Source organism: Oncorhynchus kisutch, linkage group LG10, assembly GCF_002021735.2.
Source record: "Oncorhynchus kisutch isolate 150728-3 linkage group LG10, Okis_V2, whole genome shotgun sequence".
Lineage (NCBI taxonomy): Eukaryota > Metazoa > Chordata > Actinopteri > Salmoniformes > Salmonidae > Oncorhynchus > Oncorhynchus kisutch.
Window position 1 is genome coordinate 1207540 of NC_034183.2, and position 18151 is coordinate 1225690.

Consider the following 18151-nt stretch of genomic DNA (forward strand, 5'->3'; position numbering starts at 1 on the left):
ACACCAATTTACTACTGAGTATAGCCCACAAAGATCTCCCCAACCACAAGAAACCCGAGAGGGGCGCCAACCCAGACAGGATGATCACATCAGTGACTCAACCCACTCAAGTGATGCACCCCTCCTAGGGACGACATGAAAGAGCACCAGTAAGCCAGTGACTCAGCCCCTGTAATAGGGTTAGAGGCAGAGAATCCCAGTGGAAAGAGGGGAACTGGCCAGGCAGAGACAGCAAGGGTGGTTCGTTGCTCCAGAGCCTTTCCTGTTCACCTTCCCACTCCTGGGCCAGACTACACTCAATCATATGACCCACTGAAGAGATGAGTCTTCAATAAAGACTTAAAGCTTGAGACCGAATCTGGGTCTCTCACATGGGTAGAGAAATCCCTGCCTCCAGCTGTTTGCTTAGAAATTCTAGGGACAATTAGGAGGCCTGTGTCTTGTGACCGTAGCGTACGTGTAGGTATGTACGGCAGGACCAAATCAGAGAGATAGGTAGGAGCAAGCCCATATAATGCTTTGTAGGTTAACAGTAAAACCTTGAAATCAGCCCTAGCCTTAACAAGAAGCCAGTGTAGAGAGGCTAGCACTGGAGTAATATGATCACATTTTTTGGTTCTAGTCAGGATTCTAGCAGCCGTGTTTAACACTAACTGAAGTTTATTTAGTGCTTTATCCTGGTAGCCGGAAAATAGAGCATTGCAGTAGTCTAACCTAGAAGTGACAAAAGCATGGATACATTTTTCAGCATCATTTTTGGACAGAAAGTTTCAGATTTTTGCAATGTTACGTAGATGGAAAAAAGCTGTCCTCGAAATGGTCTTGATATGTTCTTCAAAAGAGAGATCAGGGTCCAGAGTAACGCCGAGGTCCTTCACAGTATTATTTGAGATGACTGTATAACCATTAAGATTAATTGTCAGATCCAACAGAGAGATCTCTTTGTTTCTTGGGACCTAGAACAAGCATCTCTGTTTTGTCCGAGTTTAAAAGTATAACATTTGCCACCATCCACTTCCTTATGTCTGAAACACATTCTTCTAGCGAGGGCAATTTTGGGGCTTCACCATGTTTCATTGAAATGTACAGCTGTGTGTCATCCGCATAGCAGCGAAAGTTAACATGTTTCCGAATGACATCACCAAGAGGTGAAATATATACTGAAAACAAACAAAAAAACAGAACCTTGAGGAACACCGAAACTTACAGTTGATTTGTCAGAAGACAAACCATCCATAGAGACAAACAGATATCTTTCCGACAGATAAGATCGAAACCAGGCCAGAACTTGTCCGTGTAGACCAATTTGGGTTTCCAATCTCGGCAAAAGAATGTGGTAATCGATGGTATCAAAAGCAACACTACAACACTACTGCAAAGGTGCCATTCAGAGATTGAATGGGCAAGACAAAAGATTTAAGTTCCTTTCAACTGAGTATGGTAGTAGTTGCTAGGCGAACCGGTTTGAGTGTGTCAAGAACTGCAATGCTGCTGGGTTTTTCACACGCAACAGTTTCCCATGGGCCCGTATCCCTATGGAACGTTTTCAACACCTTGTATAGTTCATGACCTGACTAAAGGTGGTTCCTAATGTTTGGTGCACTCAGTGTAAATATGAAGCCTATATACCTGTATTTTAGTGCTCCAACCTGTTTTTTAGACTTAGGGATGTTTTTCTAGCTGTATCACATAACAGTCCGTGAACTCTGAAGAGTCTAGTCTGTGTGCTGGTGATACTTAATGCATTAGAACTAAGACAGCATTAGAACTACCACCTAGAGAGACAGCATTAGAACTACCACCTAGAGAGACAGCATTAGAACTACCACCTAGAGAGACAGCATTAGAACTACCACCTAGAGAGACAGCATTAGAACTACCACCTAGAGAGACAGCATTAGAACTACCACCTAGAAAGACAGCATTAGAACTACCACCTAGAGAGACAGCATTAGAACTACCACCTAGAGCGACAGCATTAGAACTACCACCTAGAGAGACAGCATTAGAACTACCACCTAGAGAGACAGTATTAGAACTACCATCTAGAGAGACAGCATTAGAACTACCACCTAGAGAGACAGCATTAGAACTACCACCTAGAGAGACACCATTAGAACTACCACCTAGAGAGACAGCATTAGAACTACCACGCAGAGCGACAGCATTAGAACTACCACCCAGAGAGACAGCATTAGAACTACCACGCAGAGAGACAGCATTAGAACTATCACCCAGAGAGACAGCATATATAGCTCAGGGATTCAGAATGATATAGCTCAGGGATTCAGAATGATATAGCTCAGGGATTCAGAATGATATAGCTCAGGGATTCAGAATGATATAGCTCAGGGATTCAGAATGATATAGTTCACGGCTACAGAATGATATAGCTCACGGCTACAGAATGATATAGCTCAGGGATTCAGAATGAAAAAGCTACAGAATTATATAGCTCAGGGCTACAGAATGATATAGTTCAGGACTACAGAATGATATAGCTCAGGGATTCAGAATGATATAGCTACAGAATGATATAGCTCAGGGCTACAGAATGATATAGCTCAGGGCTACAGAATGATATAGCTCAGGGATGATTTAGAATGATATAGCTCAGGGCTACAGAATGATATAGCTCAGGGATTCAGAATGATATAGCTCAGGGCTACAGAATGATATAGCTCAGGTCTACAGAATGATTTAGCTCAGGGCTACAGATTGATTTAGCTCAGGGCTACAGAATGATATAGCTCAGGGATTCAGAATGATATAGCTCAGGGCTACAGAATGATATAGCTCAGGGATTCAGAATGATATAGCTCAGGGCTACAGAATGATATAGCTCAGGTCTACAGAATGATTTAGCTCAGGGCTACAGATTGATTTAGCTCAGGGCTACAGAATGATATAGCTCAGGGATTCAGAATGATATAGCTCAGGGCTACAGAATGATATAGCTCGGGGATTCAGAATGATATAGCTCAGGGCTACAGAATGATATAGCTCAGGGATTCAGAATGATATAGCACAGGGCTACAGAATGATATAGCTCAGGGCTACAGAATGATTTAGCTCAGGGCTACAGAATAATTTAGGTGAGAGATTCAGAAGGATATAGCTCATGGCTACAGAATGATATAGCTCAGGGATTCAGAATGAAAAAGCTACAGAATGATATAGCTCAGGGCTACAGAAGGATATAGCTCACGGCTACAGAATGATATAGCTCAGGGATTCAGAATGAAAAAGCTACAGAATGATATAGCTCAGGGCTACAGAATGATATAGCTCAGGGCTACAGAATGATATAGCTCAGGAATTCAGAATGATATAGCTACAGAATGATATAGCTCAGGGCTACAGAATGATATAGCTCAGGGATTCAGAATGATATAGCTACAGAATGATTTAACTCAGGGAAACAGAATGATGTATCCCAGGGAAACAGAAGGATGTAGCCCAGGAAAACAGAATGATGTAGCCCAGGGCTACAGAATGATATAGCTCAGGGATTCAGAATGATATAGCTACAGAATGATTTAACTCAGGGCTACAGAATGATGTAGCCCAGAGTTACAGAATTATATTGCCCAGAGTTACATAATTATATAGCTCATGGCTACAGAATGATATAGCTCAGGGATTCAGAATGAAATAGCTCAGGGCTACAGAATGATTTAGCAACAGAATGATATAGCCCAGGGCTACAGAATGATATAGCTCAGGGCTACAGAATGATATAGCTCAGGGCTACAGAATGATATAGCTCAGGGATTCAGAATGATATAGCTCAGGGCTACAGAATGATATAGCTCAGGGATTCAGAATTATATAGCTCAGGGCTACAGAATGATATAGCTCAGGGCTACAGAATGATTTAGCTCAGGGCTACAGAATGATTTAGCTCAGGGCTACAGAATGATTTAGTTCAGGGCTACAGAATGATATAGCTCAGGGATTCAGAATGATATAGCTCAGGGCTACAGAATGATATAGCTCAGGGATCCAGAATGATATAGCTCAGGGCTACAGAATGATATAGCTCAGGGATTCAAAATGATATAGCTCAGGGCTACAGAATGATATAGCTCAGGGATTCAGAATGATATAGCTCAGGGCTACAGAATGATATAGCTCAGGGATCCAGAATGATATAGCTCAGGGCTACAGAATGATATAGCTCAGGGATTCAGAATGATATACCTCAGGGCTACAGAATGATATAGCTCAGGGCTACAGAATGATGTAGCTAAGGGAAACAGAATGATATAGCTACATAATTATATTGCTCAGGACTACAGAATGATATAGCTCAGGGATTCAGAATGATATAGCTACATTATTATATAGCTCAGGGCTACAGAATGATATAGCTCAGGGCTACAGAATGATTTAGCTCAGGGCTACAGAATGATATAGCTACAGAATGATATAGCTCAGGGCTACAGAATTATATAGCTCAGGGCTACAGAATGATTTAGCTCAGGGATTCAGAATGATATAGCTACAGAATGATTTGACTCAGGGCTACAGAATGATGTGCCCTGGGTTACAGAATGATATACTGTAGCTCAGGGCTACAGAATGATAGTAGCCCACGGCTACATAATGATATAGCTCATGGCTACAGAATGATATAGCTCAGGGCAACAGAATGATATAGCTCAGGACTACAGAATGATATAGTTCAGGGCTACGGAATGATATAGCTCAGGGCTGCAGGATGATGTTGCTCAGGGCTACGGAATGATGTTGCTCAGGACTGCAGAATGATATAGCTCAGGACTACAGAATGATATAGCTCAGGGCTACAGAATGATATAGCTTAGGGCTGCAGAATGATGTTGCTCAGGTCTACGGAATGATGTTGCTCAGGGCTGCAGAATGATGTTGCTCAGGTCTACGGAATTATATAGCTCAGGGCTGCAGAATGATATAGCTCAGGGATTCAGAATGATATAGCTCAGGGCTACAGAATGATATAGCTCAGGGATTCAGAGTGATGTAGCCCAGGGAAACAGAATGATATAGCCCAGGGAAACAGAATGATGTAGCCCAGGGAAACAGAATGATGTAGCCCAGGGAAACAGAATGATGTAGCCCAGGGAAACAGAAGGATGTAGCCCAGGGAAACAGAATGATGTAGCCCAGGGAAACAGAATGATATTGCCCAGGGAAACAGAATGATGTAGCCCAGGGAAACAGAATGATGTAGCCCAGGGAAACAGAATGATGTAGCCCAGGGAAACAGAATGATATAGCCCAGGGAAACAGAATGATATAGCCCAGGGAAACAGAATGATGTAGCCCAGGGAAACAGAATGATGTAGCCCAGGGAAACAGAATGATATAGCCCAGGGAAACAGAATGATGTAGCCCAGGGAAACAGAAGGATGTAGCCCAGGGAAACAGAATGATGTAGCCCAGGGAAACAGAATGATGTAGCCCAGGGAAACAGAATGATATAGCCCAGGGAAACAGAATGATATAGCTCAGGGATTCAGAATGATATAGCTCAGGGCTACAGAATGATATAGCTCAGGGATCCAGAATGATATAGCTCAGGGCTACAGAATGATATAGCTCAGGGATTCAAAATGATATAGCTCAGGGCTACAGAATGATATAGCTCAGGGATTCAGAATGATATAGCTCAGGGCTACAGAATGATATAGCTCAGGGATCCAGAATGATATAGCTCAGGGCTACAGAATGATATAGCTCAGGGATTCAGAATGATATACCTCAGGGCTACAGAATGATATAGCTCAGGGCTACAGAATGATGTAGCTAAGGGAAACAGAATGATATAGCTACATAATTATATTGCTCAGGACTACAGAATGATATAGCTCAGGGATTCAGAATGATATAGCTACATTATTATATAGCTCAGGGCTACAGAATGATATAGCTCAGGGCTACAGAATGATTTAGCTTAGGGCTGCAGAATGATGTTGCTCAGGTCTACGGAATGATGTTGCTCAGGGCTGCAGAATGATGTTGCTCAGGTCTACGGAATTATATAGCTCAGGGCTGCAGAATGATATAGCTCAGGGATTCAGAATGATATAGCTCAGGGCTACAGAATGATATAGCTCAGGGATTCAGAGTGATGTAGCCCAGGGAAACAGAATGATATAGCCCAGGGAAACAGAATGATGTAGCCCAGGGAAACAGAATGATGTAGCCCAGGGAAACAGAATGATGTAGCCCAGGGAAACAGAAGGATGTAGCCCAGGGAAACAGAATGATGTAGCCCAGGGAAACAGAATGATATTGCCCAGGGAAACAGAATGATGTAGCCCAGGGAAACAGAATGATGTAGCCCAGGGAAACAGAATGATGTAGCCCAGGGAAACAGAATGATATAGCCCAGGGAAACAGAATGATATAGCCCAGGGAAACAGAATGATGTAGCCCAGGGAAACAGAATGATGTAGCCCAGGGAAACAGAATGATATAGCCCAGGGAAACAGAATGATGTAGCCCAGGGAAACAGAAGGATGTAGCCCAGGGAAACAGAATGATGTAGCCCAGGGAAACAGAATGATGTAGCCCAGGGAAACAGAATGATATAGCCCAGGGAAACAGAATGATGTAGCCCAGGGAAACAGAAGGATGTAGCCCAGGGAAACAGAATGATATAGCCCAGGGAAACAGAATGATGTAGACCAGGGAAACAGAATGATATAGCCCAGGGAAACAGAATGATGTAGCCCAGGGAAACAGAAGGATGTAGCCCAGGGAAACAGAAGGATGTAGCCCAGGGAAACAGAAGGATGTAGCCCAGGGAAACAGAATGATGTAGCCCAGGGAAACAGAAGGATGTAGCCCAGGGAAACAGAAGGATGTAGCCCAGGGAAACAGAATGATATAGCCCAGGGAAACAGAATGATGTAGCCCAGGGAAACAGAATGATGTAGCCCAGCGAAACAGAATGATATAGCCCAGGGAAACAGAATGATGTAGCCCAGGGAAACAGAAGGATGTAGCCCAGGGAAACAGAATGATGTAGCCCAGGGAAACAGAATGATGTAGCCCAGGGAAACAGAATGATATAGCCCAGGGAAACAGAATGATGTAGCCCAGGGAAACAGAAGGATGTAGCCCAGGGAAACAGAATGATATAGCCCAGGGAAACAGAATGATGTAGACCAGGGAAACAGAATGATATAGCCCAGGGAAACAGAATGATGTAGCCCAGGGAAACAGAAGGATGTAGCCCAGGGAAACAGAATGATGTAGCCCAGGGAAACAGAAGGATGTAGCCCAGGGAAACAGAAGGATGTAGCCCAGGGAAACAGAATGATATAGCCCAGGGAAACAGAATGATGTAGCCCAGGGAAACAGAATGATGTAGCCCAGCGAAACAGAATGATATAGCCCAGGGAAACAGAATGATGTAGCCCAGGGAAACAGAAGGATGTAGCCCAGGGAAACAGAATGATGTAGCCCAGGGAAACAGAATGATGTAGCCCAGGGAAACAGAATGATATAGCCCAGGGCAACAGAATGATGTAGCCCAGGGAAACAGAAGGATGTAGCCCAGGGCAACAGAATGATGTAGCCCAGGGAAACAGAATGATATAGCCCAGGGAAACAGAAGGATGTAGCCCAGGGAAACAGAAGGATGTAGCCCAGGGCAACAGAATGATGTAGCCCAGGGAAACAGAAGGATGTAGCCCAGGGAAACAGAAGGATGTAGCCCAGGGAAACAGAATGATGTAGCCCAGGGAAACAGAAGGATGTAGCCCAGGGAAACAGAAGGATGTAGCCCAGGATGTTTTCCATCATATGTGTGTGAATGAATAGTGCCACACGGATGTAAAAACAGCATTACAGTTGTCTGTGGAACACTACTGTATTGACATCTACCCACAAATATTATGAAAACAGTTCTGTTCTTTCTTTTCCCTTTCATTTCTTCAAATGTACATTCTTGCCTTTGTCCCCATTTTGTTTTCTGAAACCTTCTACTGTAGCCAGAGAAATATAATTAATAATTGTAAATAATAGCTAATGCAGCTCATTCTTTCTATGGCCGTACCACCATTCAGCTCCATACAGATTCTATTCTATTCCTTCCTCCAGACAGGATAGAAGACCGGCTGGAATATAACCTTCCTCAGAACCACACAGTCTTCTTCCAACCAGAAGATGGTGATGAGCTGTACGTTGGAGGCACAGACTTTGTCTTTCAGATTGATGTGGAGTACAGTCGAATCTTAGAGGTTGGTACACATAGTCTCTGTTCCCTTTCCTTCCCTCCCAAGATCACAATTACCCCCCCCCCCCCTATCTGAGATATCTACTGCAGCCCTCATCCTCCACCTGTTCACTCCCCCCTATCTGAGATATCTACTGCAGCCCTCATCCTCCACCTGTTCACTCCCCCCTATCTGAGATATCTACTGCAGCCCTCATCCTCCACATACAACACCAGTTCTGCCAGTCACATTCTGTTAAAGGTCCCCCCCACACACATCCCTGGGTCGCTCGTCTTTTAAAAACATGTTTATTTCACCTTTATTTAACCAGGTCGGCCAGTTGAGAACAAGTTGTGATTTACAACTGGCCAAGATAAAGCAAAGCAGTACGACACAAACAACAACACATGGAATACACAATGGAATAAACAAACGTATAGTCAATAATACATTAGGAAAAAGATGTATGTACAGTTGTGTTCCAATGTAGAAGAGTAGGGTGGTAAAGGCAATAACTTAACTGACTTGCCTTGCCTAGGTTAAATATAAAAATTAAAAACCATGCTCATTTTATATGCAGTGTCCTTCGTTTAATCATTCGTATCATACAGTATGTTGAATGTCATATTCTCCTTTCTAGAACGTGGTACTTGTTTGTTGGGTTAGTCTCACAGGGCTGGATGTCTTTGACCTTTGCAACGATGTCTGGCCCTTTGAGATTTATAGCCATTAGGTTTGCTACAAAAACCAGACTTTAAATTATAACGTCAATGCCACAGCGGGCTACATACCCTATCAACAGTAGACATCTCAAAGCTATTATTGTTATTGTTACATTTTCAGGATAAGTCTGTCATCAGATAGGTAGGTTTCAGTTTCAAACCAATTTCACTCAAATGTATTTTCTAAATCCTTTCCCCCCCCCCATCAGCAGTTGTAAGTGCTTTACAGATACCCAGCCTACAACCCCAAAGAGCCAGCCATGCAGAGACATAAGCACATTTAGTTATATTAACAATGGTAGGAGGAATGTCTACTTTCAAGCTGAAAATACTGTGTGTTTTGTGGTACTTAGGGAATGAATGCTGGTATCTCAAATATTTACACTGATGGCCAAGTTAGTTGGCTCTTAAAATCAGGATATTGAGATGAAAGTCATGCATTCCTCTTGAGTTAAGCAATAACCTGGATATATGTTGGTTTACAGTATGAAAAGCTCCTGATTCAGCCAAAGCAGAGCCTTATACAGTTCTGAGGCAGGGAAGGTAAAACAGGGGAATGTTTTCTCAATCATGTCTTTTGTTCTGCAGTTGTTCCCACTCGGCACGGCAGCTGGACAGACCTGTGGAGAGGTGAGTAAATCCACACACAGTGCCTTCAGAACGTATACCTCTTGACTTATTCCATGTTTTCTTCTGCCCCATATACATACTATACACACTATACATACTATACACACTATACACTCTATACACACTATACACACTATACACTCTATACACACTATACACACTATACACTCTATACACACTATACATACTATACACACTATACACTATACACTATATACATACTATACACACTATACATACTATACACACTATACACTCTATACACACTATATACACTATACACTATATACACTATACACACTATATACACTATACATACTATACACACTATACACTCTATACACACTATACACACTATACACACTATACACTATACACTATATACACTATACACACTATATACACTATACACTATACACTATACACTATACACTATACATACTATATACACTATACACTATATACATACTATACACACTATACATACTATACACACTATACACTCTATACACACTATATACACTATACACTATATACACTATACACACTATATACACTATACATACTATACACACTATACACTCTATACACACTATACACACTATACACACTATACACTATACACTATATACACTATACACACTATATACACTATACACACTATACACTCTATACACACTATACACACTATACACTATACACTATACACTATACACACTATATACACTATACACACTATACACACTATACACACTATACACTATATACACTATATACACTATACACACTATACACACTATACACACTATATACACTATATACACTATACACACTATATACACTATACACACTATATACACTATACACACTATATACACTATACACACTATACACTATACACTATATACACTATACACACTATATACACTATACACACTATACACTCTATACACACTATACACACTATACACTACACACTATACACTATATACACTATACACACTATATACACTATACACACTATACACACTATACAAATCAAATCAAATCAAATTTATTTATATAGCCCTTCGTACATCAGCTGATATCTCAAAGTGCTGTACAGAAACCCAGCCTAAAACCCCAAACAGCAAGCAATGCAGGTGTAGAAGCACGGTGGCTAGGAAAAACTCCCTAGAAAGGCCAATACCTAGGAAGAAACCTAGAGAGGAACCAGGCTATGTGGGGTGGCCAGTCCTCTTCTGGCTGTGCCGGGTGGAGATTATAACAGAACATGGCCAAGATGTTCAATGTTCATAAATGACCAGCATGGTCGAATAATAATAAGGCAGAACAGTTGAAACTAGAGCAGCAGCACAGTCAGGTGGAAGTTGAAACTGGAGCAGCAGCATGGCCAGGTGGACTGGGGACAGCAAGGAGTCATCATGTCAGGTAGTCCTGGGGCATGGTCCTAGGGCTCAGGTCAGTTGAAACTGGAACAGCAGCATGGCCAGGTGGACTGGGGACAGCAAGGAGTCATCATGTCAGGTAGTCCTGGGGCATGGTCCTAGGGCTCAGGTCCTCCGAGAGAGAGAAAGAAAGAGAGAAGGAGAGAATTAGAGAACGCACACTTAGATTCACACAGGACACCGAATAGGACAGGAGAAGTACTCCAGATATAACAAACTGACCCCAGCCCCCCGACACATAAACTACTGCAGCATAAAATACTGGAGGCTGAGACAGGAGGGGTCAGGAGACACTGTGTATACACACTATACACACTATACACTATATACACTATACACACTATATACACTATACACACTATACACACTATACACACTATATACACTATACACACTATACACACTATACACTATACACTATACACACTATTCACTATACACACTATACACTATACACACTATATACTATACACTATACACTATACACTATATACACTATACACACTATATACACTATACACACTATATACACTATACACACTATACACACTATACACTATATACACTATACACACTATATACACTATACACACTATACACACTATACACTATACACTATACACACTATTCACTATACACACTATACACTATACACACTATACACTATACACTATACACTATATACACTATACACACTATATACACTATACACACTATACACACTATACACACTATACACACTATACACTATATACACTATACACACTATATACACTATACATACTATACACACTATACACTCTATACACACTATATACACTATACACTATACACTATACACTATATACACTATACACACTATATACACTATATACACTATACACACTATACACTCTATACACACTATACACACTATACACTATACACTATACACTATACACTATATACACTACACACACTATATACACTATACACACTATACACTATACACACTATTCACTATACACTATACACACTATACACTATACACTATACACTATATACACTATACACACTATATACACTATACACACTATACACACTATACACTATATACACTATACACACTATACACACTATACACACTATACACACTATACACACTATACACACTATACACACTATACACTATACACACTATACACTATACACACTATACACACTATACACTATATACACTATACACACTATATACACTATACACACTATACACTATATACACTATACACACTATACACACTATACACTATACACTATACACACTATACACACTATATACACTATACACACTATACACACTATACACACTATACACTATACACTATACACTATATACACTATACACACTATACACTATATACACTATACACACTATATACACTATACACACTATACACACTATACACTATACACACTATTCACTATACACACTATACACTATATACACTATACACACTATACACACTATACACACTATACACTATACACACTATTCACTATACACACTATACACTATATACACTATACACACTATACACACTATACACACTATACACACTATACACTATACACACTATTCACTATACACACTATACACTATACACACTATACACACTATACACTATACACACTATTCACTATACACACTATACACTATACACTCTATACACACTATACACTCTATACACACTATACACACTATACACTATACACTATATACACTATACACACTATACACACTATACACTATATACACTATACACACTATACACTATATACACTATACACTATACACACTATACACACTATACACACTATACACTATACACACTATACACTATACACACTATTCACTATACACACTATACACACTATACACACTATACACTATATACACACTATACACTATTCACTATACACACTATACACACTATACACACTATACACTATACACTATATACACTATACACTATATACACTATACACACTATACACACTATACACTATACACACTATTCACTATACACACTATACACTATACACACTATTCACTATACACACTATACACTCTATACACACTATACACACTATACACTATTCACTATACACACTATACACACTATACACTATACACACTATACACACTATACACTATATACACTATACACACTATTCACTATACACACTTTCTGGGTAAGTCTCTAAGAGTGATTACAGCTGTGGGTCTTTCTGGGTAAGTCTCTAAGAGTGATTACAGCTGTGAGTCTTTCTGGTTAAGTCTCTAAGAGTGATTACAGCTGTGAGTCTTTCTGGGTAAGTCTCTAAGAGTGATTACAGCTGTGAGTCTTTCTGGGTACGACTCTAAGATTGGATTGTGCAATATTTGCCCATGATTATTTTCAAAATTCTTCAAGCTCAGTCAAATTGGTTGTTGATCATTGCTAGACAACACTTTTCAGGTCTTGCCATAGATTTTCAAGTAGATTTAAGTCAAAACTGTAACTCGGGCACTCAGGAACATTCACTGTCATCTTGGTAAGCAACTCCAGTGTAGATTTAGCCTTGTGTTCCTGCTGAAAGGTGAATTCTACTCTCATTGTCTGGTGGAAATCAGACTGAACCAGGTTGTCCTCTTGGATTTTGCCTGTACTTAGCTCCATTCTATTTATTTTTTTTATCCTGAAAAACTTCCCAGTCCTTAACGACTACAAGCATACCCATAACATGATGCAGCCACGGCTATGAGTGTGGTACTCAGTAATGTGTTGTATGGATTTGCCCAAAACATAACACTTTGTATTCAGGACAAAAAAGTGAATTGCTTTGCCACATTTTTTGCAGTATAACTTGAGTGCGTTGTTGCAAATGGGATGCGTGTTTTGGAATATTTGTATTATCAACAATGTCAATTCTATATAAAACTATATTAACTGACAGGTTTTTATTGAAAGTTGACAACACCCTGATTCATATTAGTGTCTACTAGAAGTATTTAGAGACTTCCTCAGGGTCAGAGGATCAGCACTCAGCATAGCATGGAAATACACACACAACTCATTTTAATCAAAACGGAGAATAGATATGGTTCCATTTCCCCCCGGCTGTCTGAATAATATATAACCTTTGATCTAATTTACCCTTCAACATTACTAGCAAATCAAATCAAATGTATTTATATAGCCCTTCGTACATCAGCTGATATCTCAAAGTGCTGTACAGAAACCCAGCCTAAAACCCCAAACAGCAAACAATGCAGGTGTAGAAGCAAAGTGTGCCGGTGCAATGCACCTGACGGTTGTGTGTTTTTAATATGGTAATGTTTGAATGGTATCTGTCCATATTAATATGATTGATTGATTGATTTTATTATAATGTCATGCGCCTGCATGATGCCCAGCCCACATTGTGGGTGAGTTGCACCAACATGGATAACCTCTTAAACTGGTTTAAATCAAGGTTTTATCTATTAATCTTGTTACACCAACTAATCCTAGTTAAATGAAATCCTTCCTCTAATCTAAATTTAGTTTTCACTTTAAACCTAGATAAATTCTAAGCCTGTTGCTCAATAAAAAATGTTTTAAATATTAACGTAGATTGGAGATTAATTCTAAACTGCCATTTGAGGTGGTATAAACAGATAAAATGGGCCGCATATCTACCGTGGAGAGACCAAAACGACAGAGTTCCTCAGAGAATAATTAGAGACCGGTTGACTCCTGTTGAGTTTCATGATAACAATGAGTTGTCAAGGAGATACTGCTTCTCCAAGGACTCTGTAATGCAACTGGAAAGAAAGACCAACCATGAAGTATGGGAGAGATAGGATCGTGGCTGTACCCCCACTACTGCAGCTCCTGGTGGCCCTACGGTTCTATGTAACCGGATAGCGGATGGGGGCCTTTTTGGACTTCACAAGTCAACCGTCTGCAGGATTGTAGTCGGAGTGTCCAGTGCTATTGCCGGTCTGAAGAATCAGTACATCAGGTTCAGTCCTACAGAGGAAACAGCAGCTGGATTTTACAGAAGAGCTAGATTCCCAGGTGTACTATGGGCAATAGACTGGACACACATTCCTATTCCCAACCTTGGTGGTGAGAATGGAGAACTATTCTTTAATCAGAAAGATTACTGCTCCATCAACGTGCAGGCTGTCTGTGATGTCAAAGGCCAGCTCACCAACATCCTACTGCTCCATCAACATGCAGGCTGGCTGTGATATCAAAGGTCAGCTCTCCAACATCCTACTGCTCCATCAACGTGCAGGCTGTCTGTGATGTCAAAGGTCAGCTCACCAACATCCTACTGCTCCATCAACGTGCAGGCTGTCTGTGATGTCAAAGGTCAGCTCACCAACATCCTACTGCTCCATCAACGTGCAGGCTGTCTGTGATGTCAAAGGTCAGCTCACCAACATCCTAGCTAAATGGCCAGGATCCAGCCATGACAGCAGAATCTTTGACAATAGTCAACTGTGTGCAATGCTGGAAAGGGGAGCATATGAAGGCCCCCTACTAGGTGACAATGGATATGCCTGTCGTGGGTACCTTATGACTCCCCTTTTAAAGCCTCAGACACCTGAAGAGTGAGAATACAACACCTCTCATATCCTGACAAGAGCTCTCATAGAGAGTTTTTGGAGTGTGGAACAAAAGATCCCCCTGCCTGAAGGCTCTGCACGAAGATGGACACTACACTGACAATCATTACTGCAGTTGCAGTTCTGTATAACTTTGGCAAGAGACAAGGAGACGATCTACCTGAGGAGGACTTACCTGAGGAGACTGAAGAAGACCTACCAGAGGAGACTGAAGAGGACCTACCCGAGGAGACTGAGGAGGACCTACCTGAGGAGACTGAGGAGGACCTACCTGAGGAGGGCCTACCTGAGGAGACTGAGGAGGACGTACCTGAGGAGACTGAGGAGGACGTACCTGAGGAGACTGAAGAGGACCTACCTGAGGAGACTGAGGAGGACGTACCTGAGGAGACTGAGGAGGACCTACCTGAGGAGACTGAAGAGGACCTACCTGAGGAGACTGAGGAGGACCTACCAGAGGAGACTGAAGAGGACCTACCTGAGGAGACTGAGGAGGACGTACCTGAGGAGACTGAGGAGGACGTACCTGAGGAGACTGAAGAGGACCTACCTGAGGAGGACGTACCCGAGGAGACTGAGGAGGACCTACCTGAGGAGACTGAGGAGGACCTACCTGAGGAGACTGAGGAGGACGTACCTGAGGAGACTGAGGAGGACCTACCTGAGGAGACTGAAGAGGACCTACCTGAGGAGACTGAGGAGGACCTACCTGAGGAGACTGAAGAGGACCTACCTGAGGAGACTGAGGAGGACCTACCCGAGGAGACTGAAGAGGACCTACCTGAGGAGACTGAGGAGGACCTACCCGAGGAGACTGAGGAGGACATACCTGAGGAGACTGAGGAGGACCTACCTGAGGAGGGCCTACCTGAGGAGACTGAGGAGGACGTACCTGAGGAGACTGAGGAGGGCCTACCTGAGGAGACTGAGGAGGACGTACCTGAGGAGACTGAGGAGGACGTACCTGAGGAGACTGAGGAGGACCTACCTGAGGAGACTGAGGAGGACGTACCTGAGGAGACTGAGGAGGACGTACCTGAGGAGACTGAGGAGGACGTACCTGAGGAGACTGAGGAGGACCTACCTGAGGAGACTGAAGAGGACCTACCTGAGGAGACTGAGGAGGACCTACCTGAGGAGGGTGAAGAGGACCTACCTGAGGAGACTGAGGAGGACCTACCCGAGGAGACTGAAGAGGACCTACCTGAGGAGACTGAGGAGGACCTACCCGAGGAGACTGAGGAGGACATACCTGAGGAGACTGAGGAGGACCTACCTGAGGAGGGCCTACCTGAGGAGACTGAGGAGGACGTACCTGAGGAGACTGAGGAGGGCCTACCTGAGGAGACAGAGGAGGACGTACCTGAGGAGACTGAGGAGGACGTACCTGAGGAGACTGAGGAGGACCTACCTGAGGAGACTGAGGAGGACGTACCTGAGGAGACTGAGGAGGACGTACCTGAGGAGACTGAGGAGGACGTACCTGAGGAGACTGAGGAGGACCTACCTGAGGAGACTGAAGAGGACCTACCTGAGGAGACTGAGGAGGACCTACCTGAGGAGGACGTACCCGAGGAGACTGAGGAGGACGTACCCGAGGAGACTGAGGAGCACCTACCTGAGGAGACTGAGGAGGACCTACCCGAGGAGACTGAGGAGGACCTGGCTGAGGAGACTGAGGAGGACCTACCTGAGGAGGGCCTACCTGAGGAGACTGAGGAGGGCCTACCTGAGGAGACTGAGGAGGACCTACCCGAGGAGACTGAGGAGGACCTACCCGAGGAGGCTGAGGAGGACCTACCTGAGGAGACTGAGAAATACTTACCTGAGGTGGAGGAGGACCTACCTGAGGAGGCTGAGAAGGACCTGGCTGAGGAGACTGAGGAGGATCTGGCTGAGGAGGACCTGGCTGAGGAGGACCTACCTGAGGAGAATGGAGAAGATGGCCATGCTGCTGATGCCAATGGGAATGCTGTCATTGACACGTGCAATTCCTAATTAGGCTATCTATATTCAAATGTATTTACCTCAGTACCATACAGGGTGGAACTGAAAGAACCAGAACACAAGAGTGGGGACAAGACTGGAGGACACCAAACTGCTAGGGAAAGCATTGTTTTAATAAATATAAAGATCAGCATTCTTTACACATTGGTCATTTGTTTCCCTGAAGGAGTTCCTGTTTCTGAATTTACTGTACCTCTTTTTGTAAAATCAGGACCTCAATCTGCGGTAGATTTCTCTCTCTCCCCAGTTCCAAAACATCAATATGAGCTTGGTTCATGTCAGTTCTGGGGCGTTGCTTGGCCTGTCAGCTGTTTTTGCTGCTGGTCCAAGATCCTGGCACTGCTGTTTCTCCACGGAACAGGGTGTCAGCTCAACTAAATGGAAGGAAATTAACTCATTATTAGAAGGCTATTTATCTGCCAATTTTTTCAACAATTTAATTGGGGTTTATGATATGCCCTGCCTCAGTATGAATGATGATGTTACGCAACATAC

The 18151-nt window shown here is 42.5% G+C and overlaps 1 protein-coding gene across 1 annotated transcript in view; it reads left to right on the plus strand.

Annotated features, from left to right (window-relative positions):
• Window positions 1-18151, plus strand: part of sema7a (semaphorin 7A (JohnMiltonHagen blood group)) — a 69762-nt gene that overhangs the window by 3805 nt on the left and 47806 nt on the right. Inside the window, exons 2-3 of the mRNA XM_020492170.2 lie at window positions 8095-8234; window positions 9521-9562. Coding sequence (XP_020347759.2) covers window positions 8095-8234; window positions 9521-9562 — 182 coding nt within the window. The remainder of the gene's footprint in view (window positions 1-8094; window positions 8235-9520; window positions 9563-18151) is intronic.